Source organism: Hyperolius riggenbachi, chromosome 4 (assembly GCF_040937935.1).
Source record: "Hyperolius riggenbachi isolate aHypRig1 chromosome 4, aHypRig1.pri, whole genome shotgun sequence".
Classification (NCBI taxonomy): domain Eukaryota; kingdom Metazoa; phylum Chordata; class Amphibia; order Anura; family Hyperoliidae; genus Hyperolius; species Hyperolius riggenbachi.
Window position 1 is genome coordinate 26,809,688 of NC_090649.1, and position 27,659 is coordinate 26,837,346.

The 27,659-nt window shown below is 47.1% G+C and overlaps 1 protein-coding gene across 4 annotated transcripts in view; it reads right to left on the bottom strand.

Annotated features, from left to right (window-relative positions):
* LOC137571141 (DNA (cytosine-5)-methyltransferase 3A) overlaps nt 1–27,659 on the bottom strand; it is a 558,436-nt gene that overhangs the window by 502,506 nt on the left and 28,271 nt on the right. For all 4 annotated transcript variants that reach the window (XM_068279887.1, XM_068279889.1, XM_068279888.1 and 1 more), the window contains exon 2: nt 23,527–23,851. In XM_068279887.1, coding sequence (XP_068135988.1) covers nt 23,527–23,601 — 75 coding nt within the window. In that variant the 5' untranslated portion in view covers nt 23,602–23,851. The remainder of the gene's footprint in view (nt 1–23,526; nt 23,852–27,659) is intronic.

A 27,659-nucleotide genomic window follows, 5' to 3' on the forward strand; every position in this document is an offset into this window, starting at 1 on the left:
CATAAGTCACAACAGGGGTTCTGTGGTATTATAAAAATCAAACAAGCAGACACTTACCTGGGGCTTCTATCGGCCCCCTGCAGCTGTCATGTCCCGCGCCGTCCTCCTCCGATCACCCATTAGTCTAAACAGACGAATAATGCGCGCTCCCGCTGGCGTCATCGGGAGCTTACTGCGCAAGCGCAGTATGAAGTTTTCTTGTACTGCGTCTGCACAGTAAGCTCCCGATGACGCGCGTGGGAGCGAGCACACGAGCAGTCGCAGTATAATGACTTGTGTGATTACATGTGGAGCGGCGGCGGGGAACGGAGTATCAGGAGGACGGTGCGGGACATTACCGCTGCAGGGGGGCCGATAGAAGCCCCAGGTAAGTGGCAGCTTGTTTGATTGTTATAATACCACAGAACCCCTTTTTCGACTTGCGATTCCGATTTGTGATTCTGATTTTCCCTGGATGCCATCAAAAGAAAAACGCAGAAAAAATGCAACATGCAGTACCGATTAAAAATAAGAAATTGGAATCGCATGTGAAAATCGATTAAAATTTGAAATCAGAATCGCAGGTAGTGTGCAAGAGGCCTAAAGTGTACCAGAGACCTGGTAAAGTAATGATTTGATAATTACCCGGAGCTTCCTTCCGCCCCAAAAACATGCGAGTCCCTCCCCGTCCTCCCGCGGTCTGCCGTTCAGCCGGGCTAGCCCCGGTAACTGGCTCAGTCATGTCAGTCTTGGTCTTTTGCGCATGCGTGGGAGGTCCCCACATGCGCAGAAGTCCCAGACTGGACCTGACTGAGCCAGTTACCGGGGCAGACCCGGCTGAACAGCAGGGGACTCACATGTGCTTATGGGGCGGAAGGAAGCCCCAGGTAAGCATCAAATCTTTACTTTGCCAGGTCTCTGGAGCAGACTGTGATTGTCCATTGTTGTGACGATCACATTTTATGACAGAGTTGTGCAGAAATCCATAGGATTCCACAGGGTTCACACACTGTGTGGAGGCCTCTCCTCACCACACGCTATGCTGCAGCGCAGAGTCACTCCAGGTAACAGAGCCCGGGGGAAGCCAGAGGAAGGCTCACCTCCCTGCTCCGTCTCCCCTTACATCCTGCAGCCATTGCTGCTCTCATGTGTCACAGCTGCTGAGCGCAGGGGGAAGCCGAGGACAGGAGAGCTGACAGGTCCGGAGACTGGAGGGACGTAACCCCTGATATCCTGGAAACAGAACCTGCCCATGTTACCCTAACATTTAAAGGATACCTGAAGTGACATGTGACATGATGAGATAGACATGGGTATGTACAGTGCTAAGCACACAAATAACTATGCTGTGTTCCTTTTTTTCTTTCTCTGCCTGAAAGAGTTAAACATCAGGTATGTAAGTGGCTGACTCAGTCCTGACAGGAAGTGACTGCAGTGTAGCCCTCACTGATAAGAAATTCCAACTATAAAACACTTTCCAAGCAGAAAATGGCTTCTGAGAGCAGGAAAGAGATAACAAGGATCAATAGATTTGATAGATTTTAGCTCTGGCATACTTCAATGAATGTGTCATTGAGCAAAAAACAATAAGTTAAAACTTAAAAAGTAGATTTAAACATAAAATAAAACTGTGGAATATCTTAAAAAGTCATTTTTAGGTGAAGGAAGATAGATACAATTGTTTATTTCATTACTTTTTTTCGCCTCGGGTGTCCTTTAAAGTGGACATTAACTCTTGCACAGGACAGAAGGAAAACATAACAGAAATGCATTTAAAGGGGCACTATGGCGAAAAAAATTTAAAATTTAAAATATGTGCAAACATATACAGATAAGAAGTACGTTTTTTCCAGAGTAAAATGAGCCATAAATTACTTTTCTCCTATGTTGCTGTCACTTACAGTGAGAAGTAGAAATCTGACAGAAGCGACAGGTTTTGAACTAGTCCATCTCTTCATGGGGGATTCTCAGGTATATGTTTATTTTCAAAAGCACTTAGTGAATGGCAGTTGCTCTGTCCAACTGCCAAAAAAACTATGTAGCGAGCAGGGAGGCTGGCCAGCATCATTGTTTAAATCCTTTTTAGGAAATATCTTTAAAAAGAATAAAAGCCTTGCTGAGAATCCCCTATGAATAGATGGACTAGTCCAAAACCTGCCGCTTCTGTCAAATTTCTACTACCTACTGTAAGTGACAGCAACATAGGAGAAAAGTAATTTATGGCTCATTTTACTCTGGAAAAAATGTACTTCTTATTTGTCTATGTTTGCACATATTTTACAATTTTTTTTAGTACCCCTTAAAAGAGTTTAGCCCGTCTGATTCCCACTCATTTGTGACCAGTCACAAGTTGTAATTTGATCCTCCCCTGTGTCACATGACTGCCTATAGCAGATAAGCAGATAAGCCCATTTAAAAGCACAGCCTGTAAACAATATGTCTGCTTCCATGAAAACAGGAAATAGAAACAAACACTGTAGATGTATTTTAGGATTTGTATCAGATGTAACAAAGAAATGTTTTTTGTTTAAAGGTTATTATGATGTGTATCTTTTAGATCAGAGAGGAGATCTGAGTTCAGGTCCACTTTAAAGGGCACCTGTAATGAGTGGGATATGAAGGCTGCCATATTTATTTCCTTTTAGGCTACTTGCACACCAAGACGTTGCGTTAGGTGCTACGTTAAGGTCGCATAACGTGCCCCTAACGCAAGGCCTGGTGCTCTTCGATGTGGACGTCAGAGTGAGCCGCGTTGTGCAGCTCACTCTGGCGTCCGTGATGCCGTGATGCGCACTCTTGGACGCATGCGGCATCACGTGGTCCCGCCCGGCCAATCGCCGCACAGAGCGGCCGCTCCAGGAAGTAAACACTGCACGTCACTGAGTGCAGTGAATATTAATTAGCCATGTGCCTGGCCGTTCTCCCCCAACCTGACTGAGCATGTGCAGACAGTCTAACGCGGCTTAGGCCGCTGTAACGCCGTAGCATGCTGCACTTTCCGGACAACGTACAGCGTTACATGTAACGCAACGTGGGCAGTGTGAACAGCCCACTTGTGTTACATTGCTGTACGTTGGGGGAGCGTTACAGGCTGTACTAACGTGCGCCTGTAACGTCTTAGTGTGTAAGCAGCCTTAAACAATACCAGTTGCCTGGCAGTCCTGCTGGTGTATTTGGCTGCAGTAGTGTCTGGAGCACACCAGAAACAAGCATGCAGCTAATCTTGTCACATCTGCCAAAAATGTCTGTAACACCTGATCTGATGCATACTTGTTCAGGGGCTATGGCTAAAAGTATTAAGAGACACAGGATCAGCAGGGCAGCCAGGCAACTGGTATTGTTTAAAAGGAAATAAATATGGCAGCCTCAGTATCCCTCTCACTACATATTAAAACCATCAACCCCTCCCCCCTCCATGTCGTCCCACCCCCTAATGCATCAAATCGATAGATCACTCTCTGATCAGAATGTGATCAGTTCCTAAACGTGGCCATTAACGGTACAATATTTTCCTTAGAGGTGATGATTCGGTCAGATATGCGGGGCCGTAAGTAATTGTACGGTAATTATTACCATATTCTTCTGACTATAAAGGGGCCCAAACACCTAACGATTTTCTCGCCGATATACAGCCGTTTCGATCACAGTGATTGAAACGGCTGTGAAATCGCCTCGCACACCGCTGACAGAACGATGGATTTCCGTCTGAAATCCATCGTTCCCGTCGACCCATCCGTGCGGAAGATTTTTTTCAAGCACCGGCGGGTCAGGTGTGCGTCGATAGCGGCGTTCGAATGCCCGACTATCGCCGCAATACAGCGGGTATACATTACCTGCTCCGCCGGCGCGAGTCCCGCTGTCACCGCTGCCACCGCTGCGCCCTCTACTGTTTAAACTTCCTGCCGGGCAGGAAGAAGTGAAGCATGTCGGAGACCAGACCAGCGCGGAGACGGAGCAGCGGTGTCCAGGGGACTCGCGCCGGCCGGAACAGGTAATGTATGCGGGGGGGGGGAGCGGCGGCAGCACCACCACCACAGATTGTGAACGGTTTCAGGCTGAAATTGGTTCACAATCTGTTTGCAGTAAAGGCAGCCATACGATCCCTCTCTGATCAGATTCAATCAGAGAGGGATCTATCTGTTGGTCGAATCTGATGGCAAATCGACCAGTGTATGGCCACCTTAAGACGCTCCTGACCATAAGACACACCTAGGTTTACAGGACAAAACCCAGGGGAAAATTATGTATATATACTAAACCTGGTGCATCCATGGTGAAGGGGCATCTTGTGGAGTATGCCCCCTTTTTCCCCCTTGTGTCCCTCATGTGTCCACCTCTGTCCTTCTTGTGTCCTCCTCTATGCCCCTTTGTGTCCCCCTTGTGTCCTCCTCTATGCCCCTTTGTGTCCCCCTTGTTTCTTCCTCTATGCCCCTTTGTGTCCCCCTTGTGTCCTCCTCTATGCCCTTTTATGTCCCCCTTGGGTCCTCCTCTACACCACTTTGTGTCCCCCTTGTTTCCTCCTCTATGCCCCTTTGTGTCCCCCTTGGGTCCTCCTCTATGCCCCTTTGTGTCCTCCTCCATGCCCCTTTGGGTCCTCCTCTATGCCCCTTTGGGTCCTCCTCTATGCCCCTTTGGGTCCCCCTTGAGTCCTCCTCTATGCCTCTTTGTGTCCTTCTCTATGCCCCTTTGTGCCCTTGTGTCCTCCTCTATGCCCCTTTGTGTCCCCCTGTGTCCTCCTCTATGCCCCTTTGTGTCCCCCTGTGTCCTCCTCTATGCCCCTTTGTGTCCCCCTGTGTCCTCCTCTATGCCCCTTTGTGTCCCCCTGTGTCCTCCTCTATGCCCCTTTGTGCCCTTGTGTCCTCCTCTATGCCCCTTTGTGTTTCCCTTGTGTCCTCCTCTATGCCCCTTTGTGTCCCCCTGTGTCCTCCTCTATGCCCATTTGTGTCCCCCTGTGTCCTCCTCTATGCCCCTTTGTGCCCTTGTGTCCTCCTCTATGCCCCTTTGTGTCCCCCTGTGTCCTCCTCTATGCCCCTTTGTGTCCCCCTGTGTCCTCCTCTATGCCCCTTTGTGTCCCCCTGTGTCCTCCTCTATGCCCCTTTGTGTCCCCCTGTGTCCTCCTCTATGCCCCTTTGTGCCCTTGTGTCCTCCTCTATGCCCCTTTGTGTCCCCCTTGTGTCCTCCTCTATGCCCCTTTGTGTCCCCTCTGTCCTCTGTTTGTCCCTCTGTGTCCCAGACATTGCAGCGGGTTAGAGGTTCCTATTGGCAGCATTCACAAGTCAGGAGCTCCCTGCATTTGGACTATAAGTCACAGTGACTTTTTCCCCACTATTGGGAGAGAAAAGGTGAGTATTATAGTCCAAAAAATACAGTAATTGTTGAGTTTATTATTAGGACATTTTCGCTCTTCAGAAACGGTCATAAAATCCAACATTCTGTTCAACAAAATTCTGTATTCAAAACCAACATAGAACTGTTCACATACTGTGTCGTTGTCTGTTCAATTCGATCTTATCAATAACAATCTGATCGAATGATCTTATCTGAAGAAGAGTTTGTACCGATAATAGGCACCTTAACCCCACACAACATATCACTAATCAATAGATTTAAACAGGACTAACAACCTCTATGCTCCCAGACGAATTTTACATCCTATCCAACTGATACTTCCGATCAATTGTAGGCCAAAATCGTTTGGCAGTCGATTCATCGGACATGTTGGTGCAATTGATTGCCAAATGGGAATAGGGACCTCAATGATACATTTACATAACACTGACATCTTCTGCAGCACTTTACAGAGTACATAGTCATGTCACTGACTGTCCTCAGAGGAGCTCACACTCTAATCCTGCCATAGTCATAGTGTAATGTCCTACCATATTATTATTATGTATTTATATAGCACTGACATCTTCTGTAGCACATTACAGAGTACATAGTCATGTCACTGACTGTCCTCAGAGGAGCTCACACTCTAATCCTACCATAGTCATAGTCTAATGTCCTACCATATTATTATTATGTATTTATATAGCACTGACATCCTAGTATGCCCCCTGTAGCGTCTCTCTCCAGGAACGGAGTGAGGTCAGGAGGTGAGGCCAGGCTGGGTGAATCTGGGACAGGGAACACCAGACCGGGGGCCGGTGAATCAGACGGTTCTTCTCGCAGTGGCTGGCAGGTGAAGGCTGACTCTCTGGGTAATGGGGAACGCGTGTGTCGGGTGATGAAGGGGGTTTATGGATCTGGGGAGCCCCGCGGTGAATCTGGCAGCAGAGCAATACATCTGGCGGCATGCTCCGCCCTCCTCACTTCTTTACATATTTCCCCCTCCGCTGTAACCCCTCGTGTGCCGGGAGAAAGCTGCGGGGGGTCGGGATAAACAGGGCATTGCTTTGCATTTTCTTCATTCATCACATCATTAATCAGGGACCAAGGGCATATTTATATTACAAACTCAGAGATTCCCTAAAGCCAGAACTTTCTTTTAGTTTTGGAAACTGTGGGAAAAGGGTTTTTTTAGGATTGTGTTGCTTTCTGCCTGCTAAGTTCAGAGGATTAATCTCACTTCTGATCAATTCACTAGAGACCGGTGACATCACTGAGAATGCAGCCTATCCATTCACTAGAGACCAGTGACATCGCTGAGAATGCACCCTATCCATTCACTAGAGACCAGTGACATCGCTGAGAATGCAGCCTATCCATTCACTAGAGACCAGTGACATCGCTGAGAATGCACCCTATCCATTCACTAGAGACCAGTGACATCGCTGAGAATGCAGCCTATCCATTCACTAGAGACCAGTGACATCACTGAGAATGCAGCCTATCCATTCACTAGAGACCAGTGACATCGCTGAGAATGCAGCCTATCCATTCACTAGAGACCAGTGACATCGCTGAGAATGCAGCCTATCCAGTCACTAGAGACCAGTGACATCACTGAGAATGCAGCATGTCCAGTCACTAGAGTCCAGTGACATCACTGACAATGCAGCCTATCCATTCACTAGAGACCAGTGACATCACTGAGAATGCAGCCTATCCATTCACTAGAGACCAGTGACATCACTGAGAATGCAGCCTATCCAGTCACTAGAGACCAGTGACATCACTGAGAATGCAGCCTACCCATTCACTAGAGACCAGTGACATCACTGAGAATGCAGCCTATCAATTCACTAAAGACCAGTGACATCACTGAGAATGCAGCCTATCCATTCACTAGAGACCAGTGACATCACTGAGAATGCAGTCTATGCATTCACTAGAGACCAGTGACATCACTGAGAATGCAGCCTGTCCATTCACTAGAGGCCAGTGACATCACTGAGAATGCAGCCTATCCATTTACTAGAGACCAGTGACATCACTGAGAATGCAGCATGTCCAGTCACTAGAGTCCAGTGACATCACTGACAATGCAGCCTATCCATTTACTAGAGACCAGTGACATCACTGAGAATGCAGCCTACCCATTCACTAGAGACCAGTGACATCACTGAGAATGCAGTCTATGCATTCACTAGAGACCAGTGACATCACTGAGAATGCAGCCTATCCATTCACTAGAGACCAGTGACATCACTGAGAATGCAGCCTATCCAGTCACTAGAGACCAGTGACATCACTGAGAATGCAGCCTACCCATTCACTAGAGACCAGTGACATCACTGAGAATGCAGCCTATCAATTCACTAAAGACCAGTGACATCACTGAGAATGCAGCCTATCCATTCACTAGAGACCAGTGACATCACTGAGAATGCAGTCTATGCATTCACTAGAGACCAGTGACATCACTGAGAATGCAGCCTGTCCATTCACTAGAGGCCAGTGACATCACTGAGAATGCAGCCTACCCATTCACTAGAGACCAGTGACATCACTGAGAATGCAGCCTATCCATTCACTAGAGACCAGTGACACCACTGAGGATGCAGCCTACCCATTCACTAGAGACCAGCGACATCACTGAGAATGCAACCTATCCAGTCACTAGAGACCAGTGACATCACTGAGAATGCAGCCTATCCAGTCACTAGAGACCAGTGACATCACTGAGAATGCAGCCTATCCATTCACTAGAGACCAGCGACATCACTGAGAATGCAGCCTATCCATTCACTAGAGACCAGCGACATCACTGAGAATGCAGCCTATCCATTCACTAGAGACCAGTGACATCACTGAGAATGCAGCCTACCCATTCACTAGAGACTAGTGACATCACTGAGAATGCAGCCTATCCAGTCACTAGAGACCGGTGACATCACTGAGAATGCAGCATGTCCATTCACTAGAGACCAGTGACATCACTGAGAACGCAGCCTATCCATTCACTAGAGACCAGCGACATCACTGAGAATGCAGCCTATCCAGTCACTAGAGACAGGTGACATCACTGAGAATGCAGCATGTCCATTCACTAGAGACCAGTGACATCACTGAGAATGCAGCCGACCCATTCACTACAGACCGGTGACATCACTGAGAATGCAGCCTATCCATTCACTAGAGACCGGTGACATCACTGAGAATGCAGCCTATCCAGTCACTAGAGACCGGTGACATCACTGAGAATGCAGCATGTCCATTCACTAAAGTCCAGAGACATCACTGAGAATGCAGCCTATCCAGTCACTAGAGACCAGTGACATCACTGAGAATGCAGCCTATCCAGTCACTAGAGACCAATGACATCACTGAGAACGCAGCCTATCCAGTCACTAGAGACCAGTGACATCACTGAGAATGCAGCCTATCCCTTCACCAGAGACCAGTGACATCACTGAGAATGCAGCCTATCCATTCACTAGAGACCAGTGACATCACTAAGAATGCAGCCTATCCATTCACTAGAGACCAGTGACATTGCTGAGAATGCAGCCTATCCATTCACTAGAGACTTAGTGACATCACTGAGAATGCAGCCTATCCCTTCACTAGACAAGTGACATCACTGAGAATGCAGCCTATCCAGTCACTAGAGACCAGTGACATCACTGAGAATGCAGCCTATCCCTTCACTAGACAAGTGACATCACTGAGAATGCATCCTATCCATTCACTAGAGACCAGTGGCATCACTGAGAATGCAGCCTATTCATTCACTAGAGACCAGTGGCATCACTGAGAAAGCAGCCTATCCATCCACTAGAGACCAGTGACATCACTGAGAATGCAGCCTATCCATTCACTAGAGACCAGTGACATCACTGAGAATGCAGTCTATCCATTCACTAGAGACCAGTGACATCACTGAGAATGCAGCCTATCCATTCACTAGAGACCAGCGACATCGCTGAGAATGCAGCCTACCCATTCACTAGAGACCAGTGACATCACTGAGAATGCAGCCTATCCAGTAGTCACTAGAGACCGGTGACATCACTGAGAATGCAGCCTATCCAGTCACTAGAGACCAGTGACATCACTGAGAGTGCAGCCTATCCCTTCACTAGACAAGTGACATCACTGAATCAGCTTATTTCACCAAGCAAGACTGGGTCCAGCCCGGAATTAGGTTAGGCACAATACAAAGCTTAGTAGAGGATAGAGATAGAAAGATGGGTGGACAGCATGCAGTTAACAGAACCAAGGAATAACAGTATACATAATGCAAATACACAATACACAATAAACCCTGCACAAGCCTATCCATTCACTAGAGACCAGTGACATCACTGAGAATGCAGCCTATCCAGTAGTCACTAGAGACCGGTGACATCACTGAGAATGCAGCCTATCCATTCACTAGAGACCAGTGACATCACTGAGAATGCAGCCTATTCATTCACTAGAGACCAGTGACATCACTGAGAATGCAGCCTATCCATTCACTAGAGACCAGTGACATCACTGAGAATGCAGCCTATCCATTCACTAGAGACCAGTGACATCACTGAGAATGCAGTCTATCCATTCACTAGAGACCAGTGACATCACTGAGAATGCAGCCTACCCATTCACTAGAGACCAGCGACATCACTGAGAATGCAGCCTGTCCATTCACTAGAGACCGGTGACATCACTGAGAATGCAGCCTATCCAATCATTAGAGACCAGTGACATCACTGAGAATGCAGCCTATCCAGTCACTAGAGACCAGTGACATCACTGAGAATGCAGCCTATCCAGTCACTAGAGACCAGTGACATCACTGAGAATGCAGCCTATCCATTCACTAGAGACCAGTGACACCACTGAGGATGCAGCCTACCCATTCACTAGAGACCAGCGACATCACTGAGAATGCAACCTATCCAGTCACTAGAGACCAGTGACATCACTGAGAATGCAGCCTATCCAGTCACTAGAGACCAGTGACATCACTGAGAATGCAGCCTATCCATTCACTAGAGACCAGCGACATCACTGAGAATGCAGCCTATCCATTCACTAGAGACCAGCGACATCACTGAGAATGCAGCCTATCCATTCACTAGAGACCAGTGACATCACTGAGAATGCTGCCTACCCATTCACTAGAGACTAGTGACATCACTGAGAATGCAGCCTATCCAGTCACTAGAGACCGGTGACATCACTGAGAATGCAGCATGTCCATTCACTAGAGACCAGTGACATCACTGAGAACGCAGCCTATCCATTCACTAGAGACCAGCGACATCACTGAGAATGCAGCCTATCCAGTCACTAGAGACAGGTGACATCACTGAGAATGCAGCATGTCCATTCACTAGAGACCAGTGACATCACTGAGAATGCAGCCGACCCATTCACTACAGACCGGTGACATCACTGAGAATGCAGCCTATCCATTCACTAGAGACCGGTGACATCACTGAGAATGCAGCCTATCCAGTCACTAGAGACCGGTGACATCACTGAGAATGCAGCATGTCCATTCACTAAAGTCCAGAGACATCACTGAGAATGCAGCCTATCCAGTCACTAGAGACCAGTGACATCACTGAGAATGCAGCCTATCCAGTCACTAGAGACCAATGACATCACTGAGAACGCAGCCTATCCAGTCACTAGAGACCAGTGACATCACTGAGAATGCAGCCTATCCCTTCACCAGAGACCAGTGACATCACTGAGAATGCAGCCTATCCATTCACTAGAGACCAGTGACATCACTAAGAATGCAGCCTATCCATTCACTAGAGACCAGTGACATCACTGAGAATGCAGCCTACCCATTCACTAGAGACCAGCGACATCACTGAGAATGCAGCCTGTCCATTCACTAGAGACCGGTGACATCACTGAGAATGCAGCCTATCCAATCATTAGAGACCAGTGACATCACTGAGAATGCAGCCTATCCAGTCACTAGAGACCAGTGACATCACTGAGAATGCAGCCTATCCAGTCACTAGAGACCAGTGACATCACTGAGAATGCAGCCTATCCATTCACTAGAGACCAGTGACACCACTGAGGATGCAGCCTACCCATTCACTAGAGACCAGCGACATCACTGAGAATGCAACCTATCCAGTCACTAGAGACCAGTGACATCACTGAGAATGCAGCCTATCCAGTCACTAGAGACCAGTGACATCACTGAGAATGCAGCCTATCCATTCACTAGAGACCAGCGACATCACTGAGAATGCAGCCTATCCATTCACTAGAGACCAGCGACATCACTGAGAATGCAGCCTATCCATTCACTAGAGACCAGTGACATCACTGAGAATGCAGCCTACCCATTCACTAGAGACTAGTGACATCACTGAGAATGCAGCCTATCCAGTCACTAGAGACCGGTGACATCACTGAGAATGCAGCATGTCCATTCACTAGAGACCAGTGACATCACTGAGAACGCAGCCTATCCATTCACTAGAGACCAGCGACATCACTGAGAATGCAGCCTATCCAGTCACTAGAGACAGGTGACATCACTGAGAATGCAGCATGTCCATTCACTAGAGACCAGTGACATCACTGAGAATGCAGCCGACCCATTCACTACAGACCGGTGACATCACTGAGAATGCAGCCTATCCATTCACTAGAGACCGGTGACATCACTGAGAATGCAGCCTATCCAGTCACTAGAGACCGGTGACATCACTGAGAATGCAGCATGTCCATTCACTAAAGTCCAGAGACATCACTGAGAATGCAGCCTATCCAGTCACTAGAGACCAGTGACATCACTGAGAATGCAGCCTATCCAGTCACTAGAGACCAATGACATCACTGAGAACGCAGCCTATCCAGTCACTAGAGACCAGTGACATCACTGAGAATGCAGCCTATCCCTTCACCAGAGACCAGTGACATCACTGAGAATGCAGCCTATCCATTCACTAGAGACCAGTGACATCACTAAGAATGCAGCCTATCCATTCACTAGAGACCAGTGACATTGCTGAGAATGCAGCCTATCCATTCACTAGAGACTTAGTGACATCACTGAGAATGCAGCCTATCCCTTCACTAGACAAGTGACATCACTGAGAATGCAGCCTATCCAGTCACTAGAGACCAGTGACATCACTGAGAATGCAGCCTATCCCTTCACTAGACAAGTGACATCACTGAGAATGCATCCTATTCATTCACTAGAGACCAGTGGCATCACTGAGAAAGCAGCCTATCCATCCACTAGAGACCAGTGACATCACTGAGAATGCAGCCTATCCATTCACTAGAGACCAGTGACATCACTGAGAATGCAGTCTATCCATTCACTAGAGACCAGTGACATCACTGAGAATGCAGCCTATCCATTCACTAGAGACCAGCGACATCGCTGAGAATGCAGCCTATCCATTCACTAGAGACCAGTGACATCACTGAGAATGCAGCCTATCCAGTAGTCACTAGAGACCGGTGACATCACTGAGAATGCAGCCTATCCAGTCACTAGAGACCAGTGACATCACTGAGAGTGCAGCCTATCCCTTCACTAGACAAGTGACATCACTGAATCAGCTTATTTCACCAAGCAAGACTGGGTCCAGCCCGGAATTAGGTTAGGCACAATACAAAGCTTAGTAGAGGATAGAGATAGAAAGATGGGTGGACAGCATGCAGTTAACAGAACCAAGGAATAACAGTATACATAATACAAATACACAATACAAAATAAACCCTGCACAACAGTTCCCTGACGTGACTCGAATGGCCTGGTCATTTAGTCTTGGGGGCATGTTGCCTGATGGGGGAAGCGGCACTGAAGGGGGTGGAAGTATGTGGACGGAGTTCTGGAGGCTGACAGCCGAGAGGAAAAAAAGTGTTCCAGTGCCTAGCGGTTCTTGTGGAGATGGCCTGGAGCCTCCGGCCCGATGGGAGCGGGCTGAAGAAGCAATGATCTGGGTGAGAGGGGTCGCTGGCAATCTGCAGCACTCTAGACCGCAGTCTGGTGATGCATAGGAGGCCCAGTGAGGGGAAGGGCCTTCCAATGATTCTCTCCGCTGACCTGATGACCCTCTGCAGTTTGTGCCTGTCACCAGCGGTGGCGCCAGCATACCAGACCAGTCATAGTCTGACGCCCTACCTTATTATTATTGTTATGTATTTATATAGCACTTACCTATTCTGCAGCACATTACAGAGTACATTATGTCACTGACTGTCCTCAGAGGAGCTCACAATTTAATCCTGCCATAGTCATAGTCTAATGTCCTACCATATTATTATGTATTTATATTAGCACTGACATCTTCTGCAGCACATTACAGAGTACATAGTCATGTCACTGACTGTCCTCAGAGGAGCTCACACTCTAATCCTACCATAGTCATAGCATAATGTCCTACCATATTATTATTATGTATTTGTATAGCACGGACATCTTCTGCAGCACATTACAGAGTACATAGTCATGTCACTGACTGTCCTCAGAGGAGCTCACTTTCTAATCCTACCATAGTCATAGTATAATCTCCTCCCATATTATTATTATGTATTTATATTAGCACGGACATCTTCTGCAGCACTGTACAGAGTACATAGTCATGTCACTGACTGTCCTCAGAGGAGCTCACTTTCTAATCCTACCATAGTCATAGTATAATCTCCTCCCATATTATTATTATGTATTTATATTAGCACGGACATCTTCTGCAGCACATTACAGAGTACATAGTCATGTCACTGACTGTCCTCAGAGGAGCTCACTATCTAATCCTACCATAGTCATAGTATAATCTCCTCCCATATTATTATTATGTATTTATATAGCATTGACATCTCCTGCAGCACATTACAGAGTACATAGTCATGTCACTGACTGTCCTCAGAAGAGCTCACAATCTAATCCTACCATAGTCATAGTCTAATGTCCCACCATATTATTATGTATTTATATAGCACGGACATCCTCTGTAGCACATTACAGAGTACATAGTCATGTCACTGACTGTCCTCAGAGGAGCTCACAATCTAATCCTACCATAGTCATAGTCTAATGTCCTACCATATTATTATTATGTATTTATATAGCACTGACATCTTCTGCAGCACGTTACAGAGTACATAGTCATGTCACTGACTGCCCTCAGAGGAGCTCACACTCTAATCCTACCATAGTCATAGTCTAATGTCCTACTATATTATTATTATGTATTTATAAAGCACTGACATCTCCTGCAGCACATTAGAGAGTACATAGTCATGTCACTGACTGTCCTCAGAGGAGCTCACAATCTAATCCTACCATAGTCATAGTGTAATGTCCTACCTTATTATTATTATGTATTTATATAGCACTGACATCTTCTGCAGCACGTTACAGAGTACATAGTCATGTCACTGAATGCCCTCAGAGGAGCTCACACTCTAATCCTACCATAGTCATAGTCTAATGTCCTACTATATTATTATTATGTATTTATATAGCACAGACATCTCCTGCAGCACATTACAGAGTACATAGTCATGTCACTGACTGTCCTCAGAGGAGCTCACAATCTAATCCTACCATAGTCACAGTCTAATGTCCTATAATATTATTATTATGTATTTATATAGCACTGACATCTTCTGCAGCACATTACAGAGTACATAGTCATGTCACTGACTGCCCTCAGAGGAGCTCACACTCTAATCCTACCATAGTCATAGTCTAATGTCCTACTATATTATTATTATGTATTTATATAGCACTGGCATCTTCTGCAGCACATTACAGAGTACATAGTCATGTCACTGACTGTCCTCAGAGGAGCTCACAATCTAATCCTACCATAGTCATAGTCTAATGTCCTACCATATTATTATGTATTTATATAGCACTGACATCTTCTGCAGCACATTACAGAGTACATAGTTATGTCACTGACTCCTCAGAGGAGCTCACACTCTAATCCTACCATAGCCATAGGCTAATGTCCTCCCATATTATTATTATTATGTATTTACATATTAATGACAGATGTTATACCTAGTAAATGGCCGATGTATTGACATTACACTAAGTGTTTCCTGAGGTGTTCCTGTGAGTGCAGCGCTATCTGGTGACGGCCGGTGTGATCACAGTGACGTGTCTGCAGAGCGCCTGAGGTGACCACAATAATCCTGGCAGCTCTCCGGACTAAATAAACCGTCTTTGCCGGCTGGCCAGGGGCTACGGCTCTCCGTCTCGTTACATACTTCTGTTTTATAACCGTCCCCGCCTCTCCCCGCTGTGATCTTCTCCGACTATAAATAACTTGTGAAACCTATCTTGTAATTATCTTACATCAGACACCAGCTGCCTGTCGCACACAAAGTGATTGTTTATATCAAGTATGGCCTAAGGGACATTCAAACGCTTGCAGGACTTTCCCTGAGAGCAGAGCATTCTGGGAGGGGAGCATGGTGCGCAGGAGGTGCCAACTAAAGCCTTGTTTCCATCTGTGCGCTTCTGTCTGCTTTTCAGCAACATGTATCAATCTGTACATTCACACTATGTCCGCTTTTATCAGCACATCACTGTATTAGGGCTCGTTCAGACTATGTGCGCTGCCGTCCGCATTTTGGCAGCACGCATACTGTGCGACACACAAGAATGGGACAAGGGCATAGACAGCACTTCTACCCAGGGCTGTGGAGTCGGAGTCGTGGAGTCGGGCAATTTTGGGTGCCTGGAGTCGGAGTCGGGAAAAAATGCACCTATTTCTCAGATGTTCTATTTCTCAGATAATAGTCATTAAAAATAATGTATATATACAGTATATATACAGTAATAGCTGTGCTTAGTCCACAAAAATGAAATAAACCAATCAAAATTAGTTACTTGTGCTGCTTCAATAAAGCAGTCCCCGTATTTTTAAGGTCAGATATACATATCTGATTGTGACTGTATATATGATGTGTACACAGGAATCTCTTATATATACTAAATAACATCTATGCTGTAAGAATAAAGCCTGATATGTAGCTGTGTCACTAATAGAGATGGTCAACGAGATGGAAATAATTCTGCATTGATGCTGATTTATGCAAATGTATGCACTCCCTTTGCTGATGAAATCAAATAATTTGATATGTTGTTAAAATTTGGTTTGGTGACTACAAATTAAAGGGTAACTGAGACGGATGAAAAGTAAAGTTTTATACATACCTGGGGCTTCCTCCAGCCCCCTTCAGGCTAATCAGTCCCTCGCTGTCCTCCACCACCCGGATCTTCTACTATGAGTCCTGGTAATTCAGCCAGTCAGCGCTGTCCGGCCGCATGCCGCTCCCACAGCCAGGAACATTCTGCACCTGTGCAATAGTGCTGCACAGGTGTAGTATGCTCCTGGCGGCGGAGTGTGTGCATGCGCACTACGCCTGACTGGCTCAAGTACCTGGACTCATAGCAGAAGATCCAGGTGGCGGAGGAGGACAACGAGGGACTGATTATCCTGAAGGCGGCTGGAGGAAGCCCCAGGTATGTATAAAACTTTAATTTCATCTGTCTCAGGTTTACTTTGTTACACAGTAGTACTATACTCTACATATGCACTCCCCACAGAGCTGCAGGGAATCCACTGAGAATGCTGTGCACATTGAACACAGAGGTGTTGTCTGTTTACAATCTCCTCATTCCCCTGCAGAGTACCTGCACATCATTCTTACATGTACCCACACTTACATTGCCTAGGGCCTGATAGATGTTCTTTGTTCCGGTTTGTACCTTTTACAAGTACTCTTACCAAGGACTAGTTTTAGTCTAAAGGGAATAAATATAGTAGTCTACATATCCTTCTCACTTCAGTTGCCTTGTAAAATTCCTAAGCGTTGGCAGTTCAGAGACGAATTTCATGTTACATACTTTTAATCAACAAAATTGTAATATGCAAATTAGAGGAGTCGGAGTCGTGGAGTCGAAGGAATCCTAAACTGAGGAGTCGGAGTCGGTGGATTTTTGGACCGACTCCACAGCCCTGCTTCTACCCTTCCCATCATATGCGCTGCGCAGTAGTGTGATGCGCTATTGCACTGCTGCATGCATTTTCAGGATACACAGCGCAGATCCAGTCACTGTAGTGAATGGGATCTCTAGCGCAGCGCATAGTAGCGCAGATGGGGTGCGATCTTACGCGTTGTGTTCCGATCGCACAGCTATCTGCACTGAATAATATGAACGAGGCCTAACAGATTGATACACGTTGCTGAAAAGCGGACAGAAGCGCACTAGTGTGAATGAGGCTTGATGTGCTGATAAAAAACGGACAGAAGCGCACAGATGGAAAGAAGGCCTAAAGGGCAAAACTCCAGGATATCCCCTGGGAGCAGAGGATTCTGGGAGGGGTGCATGGTGTGCAAGAGACAGCATCTAAGAGCAAAACTACAGGACATCCCCTGGAAGCAGAGGATTCTGGGAGGGGTCATGGTGCGCAAGAGACAGCATCTAAGACAGGCATGGGCAAACTTGGCCCTCCAGCTGTTAAAGAGAGTCTGAAGCGAGAATAAATCTCGCTTCAGACCTCATAGATAGCAGGAGCACGTGTGCCCCTGCTAAACCGCCGCTATCCCGTGGCTTAACGGGGGTCCCTAATCCCCCAAATCCCCTCGTTTCAGCGGGGGAGCGCTTCCTGGTTGGGGCAGGGCTAACCGCCGCAGCCCTGCCCCACGCGCGTCTGTCAGCGCGTATCTCCGCCTCTCCCCCGCCCCTCTCAGTCTTCCTTCACTGAGAGAGGCGGCGATGCGCGTCTGATAGACGCGACTGGAGGCAGGGCTGCAGCCGTTAGCCCTGCCTCCAGGAGCGACCAAGTCTGCGACCAAGTGTCGCAGTGGGGAGTTTGGGGGTGAAGGGACCCCCGTTTAGCGGCGCTATTGCGGCGGTTTAGCAGGGGCACACATGCCCCTGCTAACTATGAGCTCTGAAGCCAGATTTATTCTCGCTTCAGAGTCTCTGGAACTACAAATCCCACAATGCGTTTGCCTTTATGAGTCATGACTGTGGCTGTCAGACTCCTGCAATGCATTGTGGGACTTGTAGTTCTTCAACAGCTGGAGGGCCAAGTTTGCCCATGCCTGATCTAAGAGCAAAGCTACAGGACTTTCCCTGGGAGCAGAGGATTCTGGGAGGAGAGCATGGAGTGCAAGAGGCAGCATCTAAGAGCAAAGCTCCGGAACATTCCCTGAGAGCAGAGGATTCTGGGAGGGGGGCATGAGGCGCAAGATGCAGCACGTAAGAGCAAAGCTACAGGACATCCCCTGGGAGCAGAGGATTCTGGGAGGGGTCATGGTGCGCAAGAGACAGCATCTGAGGGCAATTCTTCAGAACTTTCCCTGGGATCAGAGGATTCTGGGAGGGGGGCATGATGCGCAAGATACGGCACATAAGATACAAGACTTTCCCTGGGAGCAGAGGATTCTGGGAGGAGAGTGTGGTGTTCAAGAGGCGCCATCTAAGGGCAAAGCTCCAGAACTTTCCCAGAAGCAGAGGATTCTGGGAGGGGTGCATGGTGCGCAAGAGACAGCATCTAAGACAGGCATGGGCAAACTTGGCCCTCCAGCTGTTAAGGAACTACAAATCCCACAATGCATTTGCCTTTATGAGTCATGACTGTGGCTGTCAGACTCCTGCAATGCATTGTGGGACTTGCAGTTCCTGAACAGCTGGAGGGCTAAGTTTGCCCATGCCTGATCTAAGAGCAAAGCTACAGGACTTTCCCTGGGAGCAGAGGATTCTGGGAGGGGGGCATGGAGTGCAAGGGACAGCATCTAAGAGCAAAGTTCCAGAACATTCCCTGAGAGCATAGGATTTTGGGAGGGGGGCATGGTGCGCAAGAGGCAGCATCTGAGGGCAAATCTTCAGAACTTTCCCTGGGACCAGAGGATTCTGGGAGGAGAGCATGGTATGCCAGAGGCAGCATCTAAGAGCAAAGCTCCAGGACTTCCCCTGGGAGCAGAGGATTCTGGGAGGAGAGCATGGTGCGCAAAAGGTGGCATCTGAGGGCAAAGCTCCAGGACTTTCCCTGGGAGCAGAGGATTCTGGGAGGGGGACATGGTGCGCAAGAGGTGGCATCTGAGGGCAAAGCTCCAGGACTTCCCCTGGGAGCAGAGGATTTTGGGAGGAGAGCATGGTGTGCAAAAGGTGGCATCTAAGAGCAAAGCTCCAGGACGTTCCCTGGGAGCAGAGGATTCTGGGAGGGGGGGCATGTTGCGCAAGATGTGGCACCTAAGAGAAAAGATACAGGACCTTCCCTGGGAGCAGAGGATTGTGGGAGGAGAGCATGGTGTGCAAGAGGCGCCATCTAAGGGCAAAGCTCCAGAACTTTCCCAGGAGCAGTGGATTCTGGGAGTAGGGCGTGGTGTGCAAGAGGCGGCATCTAAGGACAGCCCAACGCCCAATATTTATTGGGCGCCCAAATTTCTTCTTTGTCGCCCAATAGCCGATATTTTGCATTAGCCCTATGGGGCAGCCAAATAGTCCATTATCCCCAGGCGTTCAAATTTCCTGATTCCGCACATGTAGGGGTGGGCGGCGTCTTTTAGCAGTGCAGGGAAGGGCGGGCGGGTCTGGTACTCTGTGAGACTAACTGGTGCCTTCTTTCTCTCCTTTACTTTCTTCCTCATGCGGGTGATGATGTGACAGGGCAGGGATACCGGACAAAACACAGCATCTGACACTGGCGCAGGAAGACAGTTCTGCACAACGCCAGGAAGTACAATAATAAAAGGCGAATAATGAAAACATGGCTCATGTGAAATGTACAGAATTCAATGAGGATCTATTCCACACTATTACCTATTAATAAAGCAAGAGACTAGGGGGCGTTATCGTACATAATACAGGAACAGGCAAGCCGTGTCTCAGAAACATAATTAATAACAATGAATAATACATTCCATTTACAGTAAATTATTCAAGAAGGTTGGACGTTAATTGCAAAATACGGAACACGGGGGGGGGGGGGGGGGGGGGTGGGATCTCGCTTTACTGGTGTCTGAACTACAGGGGTATGAGACAACAGATCAGCAACATTGCAGCAATCAGAGGACGTAGCACAGAAGTCATGTGTCGGGGGGGGGGGGGGAGGCCCTATCAACAATGCTGTGCTCCATTCACAAATCACTGAGATTTGTGGCAGAACAAATTCTCAGCGTGATTTGCAGCAGTACAAAAAAAATGACACTAGGAAAATTCACTGAGCTTTGTGGCACTAGCAAGATTCACTGAGATTTGTGGCATTACCAAGATTCACTGAGATTTGTGGCACTACCAAGATTCACTGAGATTTGTGGCACTACCAAGATTCACTGAGATTTGTGGCACTACCAAGATTCACTGAGATTTGTGGCACTACCAAGATTCACTGAGATTTGTGGCATTACCAAGATTCACTGAGATTTGTGGCACTACCAAGATTCACTGAGATTTGTGGCACTACCAAGATTCACTGAGATTTGTGGCACTACCAAGATTCACTGAGATTTGTGGCACTACCAAGATTCACTGAGATTTGTGGCACTACCAAGATTCACTGAGATTTGTGGCATTACCAAGATTCACTGAGATTTGTGGCACTACCAAGATTCACTGAGATTTGTGGCACTACCAAGATTCACTGAGATTTGTGGCACTACCAAGATTCACTGAGATTTGTGGCACTACCAAGATTCACTGAGATTTGTGGCATTACCAAGATTCACTGAGATTTGTGGCACTACCAAGATTCACTGAGATTTGTGGCACTACCAAGATTCACTGAGATTTGTGGCACTACCAAGATTCACTGAGATTTGTGGCACTACCAAGATTCACTGAGATTTGTGGCACTACCAAGATTCACTGAGATTTGTGGCACTACCAAGATTCACTGAGATTTGTGGCACTACCAAGATTCACTGAGATTTGTGGCACTACCAAGATTCACAGAGATTTGTGGCACTACCAAGATTCACAGAGATTTGTGGCACTACCAAGATTCACAGAGATTTGTGGCACTACCAAGATTCACTGAAATTTGTGGCACTACCAAGATTCACTGAGATTTGTGGCACTACCAAGATTCACAGAGATTTGTGGCACTACCAAGATTCACTGAGATTTGTGGCACTACCAAGATTCACAGAGATTTGTGGCACTACCAAGATTCACTGAGATTTGTGGCACTACCAAGATTCACAGAGATTTGTGGCACTACCAAGATTCACTGAGATTTGTGGCATTACCAATATTCACTGAGATTTGTGGCATTACCAATATTCCCTGAGATGTGGAGCACAACAAAAATTCCCTTACATAAAAGTTCACTGAGATTTGACACATGAGAAAAGAAAAAATCACTGAGATTTGTAGTACTACAACAGTTCACTGAGGTACGGAGTTATGACAAAAATTCCCAGAGATTTGTCACACTACACAATTTCATTGGCATTTGGTACATGACAAAAAGTCACTTAGGTTTGTGGTGCTACAAAGAGTCAATGACATCTGAGGCACTATAAAGATTCACTGAGGTTTAGAGCACTACAAAGATTCACTGAGAATCAGAGGCTGATAAATATTCACTTAGATTTGTGGCACGATAACATTTCACAGAGATTTGGCACACGATAAAAATTCACCGAGGTTTGTAGTACTGCAACATTTCACTGAGATTGGGAGTCTGAAAAACATTTAGCTCTACTGTAACAAAAAATAAAAAACGCTCCAAAAAAAAAAATCGCTAGGCATGCTTACAAAATCGCTCTTCACATGTCTAGAATCGCTCCAAAAAATCAACCCAAAAAGCGCTGAGTGTTTGCGATTACGCTAGCGCTTTTTGGTGTGCACTGGGCCTGTACAGACTCAGACAGCAACAAAAGCCAAATGGAGAGAGTCTGCCCCTTCCACGCCTCCACCAATCCCCTCTTGGAAAAAAAAGGACTGGCATGAGTTGAATCTTAAAGGGGACCTGACCTCGGGGGTACTCTGGATCCTAAAAAAGGTTTCCCTTGTCCTCCTTCCCAAGCCAGTTCCAGAGCTGAGACCCCTGAAAAAGAGCTTGTCCACGCTTACTGACAGCTCCCGTAGGCGCGCCAGCTCCGCCTGGCTCAGCTTTCTTCAGAAAAACCCAGGCTGGATCAGGTCCTTGCTACTGTGCAGGTGCGAGCCATATGCCACTGCGCAGTAACACAGGCTTAGCTAATTTGTCTGGAGCCCCAAACAAGGCGAGTGCTAGTGCGCATGCGCAGGGAGGCCACACTATGGGGGTTCCAGAGCTGGAACGGACTGACTGAAGCCTCTTTAGGATCCAGAGGCTTCCCCCTCCCAAGTTAAGCATCTAAAATGGTGCCATGTAAACCTCACAGGGTTGATTTAAAATAATGAATCCGTGGTATAAAGGACCTCTGCAGGTTAAAAGGACCGAACCCACTACACATTTTTTCAGACAATATTTGTTGAAAACCGGTGATTTTGTTTGAGCGACTAGCGATCTTTTCTGTAATCTCGCAGCCTGGGTACAGCTGTGCGATTACACGAACGATGCTTAGTGATGCGCAGCGATGACGACCCTCACAGCCGATCGGACGTTTAAGATCCCTGATGACTACCATGCCAAGTTCAGTGAATGCTTGAGCTTTTGTCCGCGCCCCTCGTGTGCCGTAGCATGACATCACGTGTTCCCTCCAGCAGGAAGATGGATCAGTGAGCGCTCATCTTTGTGGGACGTCGCTGGGATCCATCTTCCTGGGTCATGTATTCAGCTTTAGGGCAACCTCACCAACTTCACATTGTGGACAGAGTCCAACGTTCCTCACCAGAAGGTGTGCCGGTTAACCAGATTCATCAAAGGCGTTTTCTGCTGGGTCACAATTCACAAGACAAGAGGTCGTTTGCAGGCCAACATGGACTCAACACCATAAATCTAAAAAACACTTTGCTAGGTCAAGTAAACAATCAAATTTTCCCTGATGTCAAACACCTGGATTACCTCCTTGCACCATTAGATATTTGTTTCATTTTCAGCAGAGCCAAGACAGAGTCCCTCAGCCATCACGGTGGCCAATCGTAAACTAGCTTTCTTAATCTCAAATATATTGCCCGCTAAAGAGGAGGCTCTAGCTTCATGGGATAATAAGCTTTTACACCCCGAGATGACCTCTGATGATACAGACGCCCCAAAACAACATGGATTCCAGGCTGCTCACCTTGTGCACTTGGAGAACATCTGGTTCCGGGTTGGGATTGCTGGTGTTGAGAATGGTGCCATTGGACGGCATCATTGGGAAGATTCCCGTAAAACCAAAAGTTCTGAGGAGGGAGAAACGGGCCACCAGGCCAGATGCAGGGCAGATTTCAGGAAGTCTTCTAAGTCCAATCAGTCAAAATTCACACAGGTCGGAAATCCACAGGAAAATTTGTGATAGATCCAAGTTGTGCAAAGATGAGGACTGCTGGAACAATCGAGCACCAGATGGAAGTTGCTTGTTCTTGTTGGCCAACCGTTCCCTTCCACACCTTTCCTCTATTCACCTAAACAAGACAAGAAACACAGGGATGAGTACACACGTGTGCCTGCAGTGCTCATTTGGTGAGGGTTTAGCGTACACGAAGCTGAAGTAACACCACCTGCCAGATCGGCCATGTATTTTATTTACACAGTGTTTACAGGAGTTGTTTAAAACACCAGGAGTTATGCATGAGTATTTTGTGTGTGTGTGTGGGGGGGAATACAAAAGACGTGGATCTTGTCCCATCACCACATTGACCAGTGGACAGATCATAGAGTACCAGACCCCGCAAGCACCGGAGGGATAACTGAGGAGAAAGCAGATGGCCCCTCCCCTTCCCACCAGCAGCATGTTCCCACATACATTATAGACCACGCCCCCTCCGTATCCCCCTATATATAAACCCCAGGCAGTGGGAGACTTCCTCATCCCCATCATCACATTGACCAGTAGACAGTTCATAGCGTACCAGACCCCGCAAGCACCAGAGGGATAACTGAGGAGACAGCAGATGGCCCCTCCCCTTCCCCCTCCCACCAACAGCATGTTCCCACATGGTTTGCTACTAAATATGTCTTATTAAGCTTTGGCAACTCTCTCCATCCCCGAAACCACCACAAATAAATGAGATGCTGCTCTCACCCCACAGCCCGAGATCCAGACAACATAAACGAGCTTCATAGATGAGGCTAGACATCTATCTACTCCATTCACCAGAAATAAGGTGCCTATACCTCTAGCGTGGCCAATCCACCAAGAGACACATCTTTCTCTGACTGAATCTGATATTACACTATCGGAATAGTACTGGCGGAATATATGAATAACACACTTTGCCCATAGGGCTCAGGCCACATAAGCACCAAAGGCCATAATTACACCGGTAACCATAAAAGCTCACACGTGGTGGGTGTCTGGTTGTTGGTGCCCCACTTGTGAAGACAAAGGTCTTAAAATGCAAACAATGAAGGCTCATATGTTGCAATACTTTTGTGCGTTACCAAATATGATTAAACAGTAGTGTAAAGTTGTGGGTGATGAGGGTCTTTGCTGATCCCCCCCCCCCCCCACACACACACACACCTATTCAATCGAGTGGGGTGTAGCTATCTCCTCTCACCATGCTTCACGTTTGTGGCTACACATAAGTCAAGGTGACCTGTGCCAGTGCCACAAGGAGAGCTGAGAGGCGGAGTCCAAATATTGCGGTGGAATGCTCTCACGCCCCATGTGACTGTACTCCTGCCCAATGACCACACCTGACACCAATCTCATCCTTCCCACGTGCCCCCAGCCTAGCATTCTCAGAGTACAGAGAGCAGGGGGGCCACACAGGACTACTGAAGACATGTAAGTGTAGGGAGGCGGCTGGGAGAGAAGAGGAAGCCTCCACTATTTTTCCAAGGGGGGTGGGGTACCCTTTATAGCAAACGTGAAGCAAATACAAACTTATGAGATAATGCTTTTATGTGTAGTACAGAAATAGAACATTCGTAGCAAAGAAAAGAGTCACATATTGTCTTTCAGTACAGGAAGAGTTAAAAAAAAACTGCAGTTCTTATTTATGCAAAAGATCTTTTCTCAGATATGAAGACAGTCCTGTTTTCTGAAGCACTTCAACAGGCAAGAAACAATGAGAGACAGCTTGAGATAAAGCTTTACTGCAGGGAAGTTCAAGGGTTTGTTATTTCTGCTTTGTTTTATTGCTTAAAAGAGTGGATTTAAAGAGAACCTGTACTGAGTAAAAATATTTTAAAATAAACACATGAGGTAACTTCAAATGAACATTACATAGTTACCTTGCCATCAGTTCCTCTCAGAAGCTCAACATTTTCTTCTAACAGTGATCCCTTCCAGTTCTGACAATATTTTGTCAGAACTGAAATATATCAGTTGCTGTCAGTAAAATAACAGTTGCTGTCAGTTATAGCTGAGAGGACAACTGATGTGCAAGGTAATGTCCATGTTTCCCTATGGCTCAAGTGGGCGATGTTACAGTTTAACTGTGTGCTGACCAGAAAGCTGTTATGGGTAATGGCCATTTTCAAAATTCCCCTGATCACAGTGAACAAATAGGACGCGGGACAGGAGAAAGACACTGAGGAGTAGACTACATAGAAGGTAAGTATGACTTGTGTATGCTTATTCTGACTTTTAATTTTCAGTTCAGGTTTTCTTTAAAGGGAAGGTCCGAGAAACAGAAAAAAAAAAAGACATCCACTTACCTCGGGCTTCCTCCAGCCGCTGACAGCCGCCATGTGCCCTCGCTGCCGCTCCAGTGGCTCCCGGTCTCCTCCGGTGCAGATGCCGAGCTCGCCAGGTCAGCATCTTCCTGCGTTCCAATGTGTGACTCACTGAGTCGCACTGATGTAATCCGGGCTGTTCTGTGCAGTACAGTCCGGATGACGGCAGCGGGACTCTGAGAGCCACTCGCGCAGGCGCAGTGTGGATCTTGCGTCAGAGGGGACCCCGGGCACCAGCGTGGAGGGGAGCTGCGGCGTGGGCACAGGGCGGCTGTCAGGGGCTGGAGGAAGCCCCAGGTAAGTGGATTTTTTTATTCTCATCCTCCTTGGATGTGTCCTTTAACTGCAACTGTGACAGCATGATGCATTGTTATTAAAAAAAATTAAAAAAAAAAAGCTGTGTAACTGCTTTCTTTGCTACTAATGTTCTGTTGATTATCCATACTATACATACAATTCATTATATCATGCGTTTCTTTTTCACTCCAGGTTTGCTGTAAGGCTGGTGACTTTGGCACCTGACCTGAGCAAGGTGCCGCATTCCTGGCCCCGCCTGCCTGAGATGACCTCTTTGTCTCGTGCTGGAAGAATGTCATTGAGCTGCTTAATGTGTAACTGAGAGTGGCGGGGATCCCACACCTCTCACAGCCGCCAGGCCCTCACTGGTTAATCATATCCTGAAGGCAGAGGACAAGTCTGACTCCATTCCAGCAAGCAGGCCACGCCCAGGAGGCCAGACTGAGACCGCCACATGTCTACACACATAATACCATTATTTTACAAACTAACGGGCGGCAAACATTTTGTAAACGCCACCTGGGCCATATCAGATCCCAACGAGGGCTGCTAAAAGAAGAATGAAATAGCAGACATGTGTTTGTAGTCTGAAGCTGAGTTCAAATGTGACATAGCATGAAAAAGTAGCATTTGCGGATGGAACGTTTGCAATTTGCTATATCGTTTTTACCGCTTTTTGCGATTTTTGCGCAAATGTGTATTTCATGCGTTTTAATGCGTTTCTGGTTCACTAATGGAAAACGCATATGCGTTTTTTTTTTTTAATTTATGCAAATCACTAAGAAGACAACAGGAAGCGAAAAAAACGCATTAAAAACGCAACATATATGCGTTCCCATAGACTTTCATTATGTGCGTTTTGGCAGTCAGCGTGCATATTATGCAACACTGCCAGCGTCTGCAGAACGCTTACTGTACATCGCAGGTGGAACGCTGGTCCTTCTGCCTCCCATAGACTAACATTGCTGCATACTATGCAACACTGCCAGCGTCTGCAGAACGCTTACTGTACATCGCAGGTGGAACGCTGGTCCTTCTGCCTCCCATAGACTAACATTGCTGCATAAAACGCAGCGTTCCCCGCTCCGCCAGCGTTTCTGCCATGTGTGCAGCCGGCCTCAGGCAGCCCTCGCACAGACGGCACTGACTATCACTCTCGCCTTGCAGTTCTAGAGTCCCAGCACTGAATCTCAGCAAGGACGTTATCTGCACGGAGTTTGTATGAATATTCAAAGTTTGCATGGATTATCTGGACTACCCAACAACCATACTGGCAGGCTAATTGGCTTT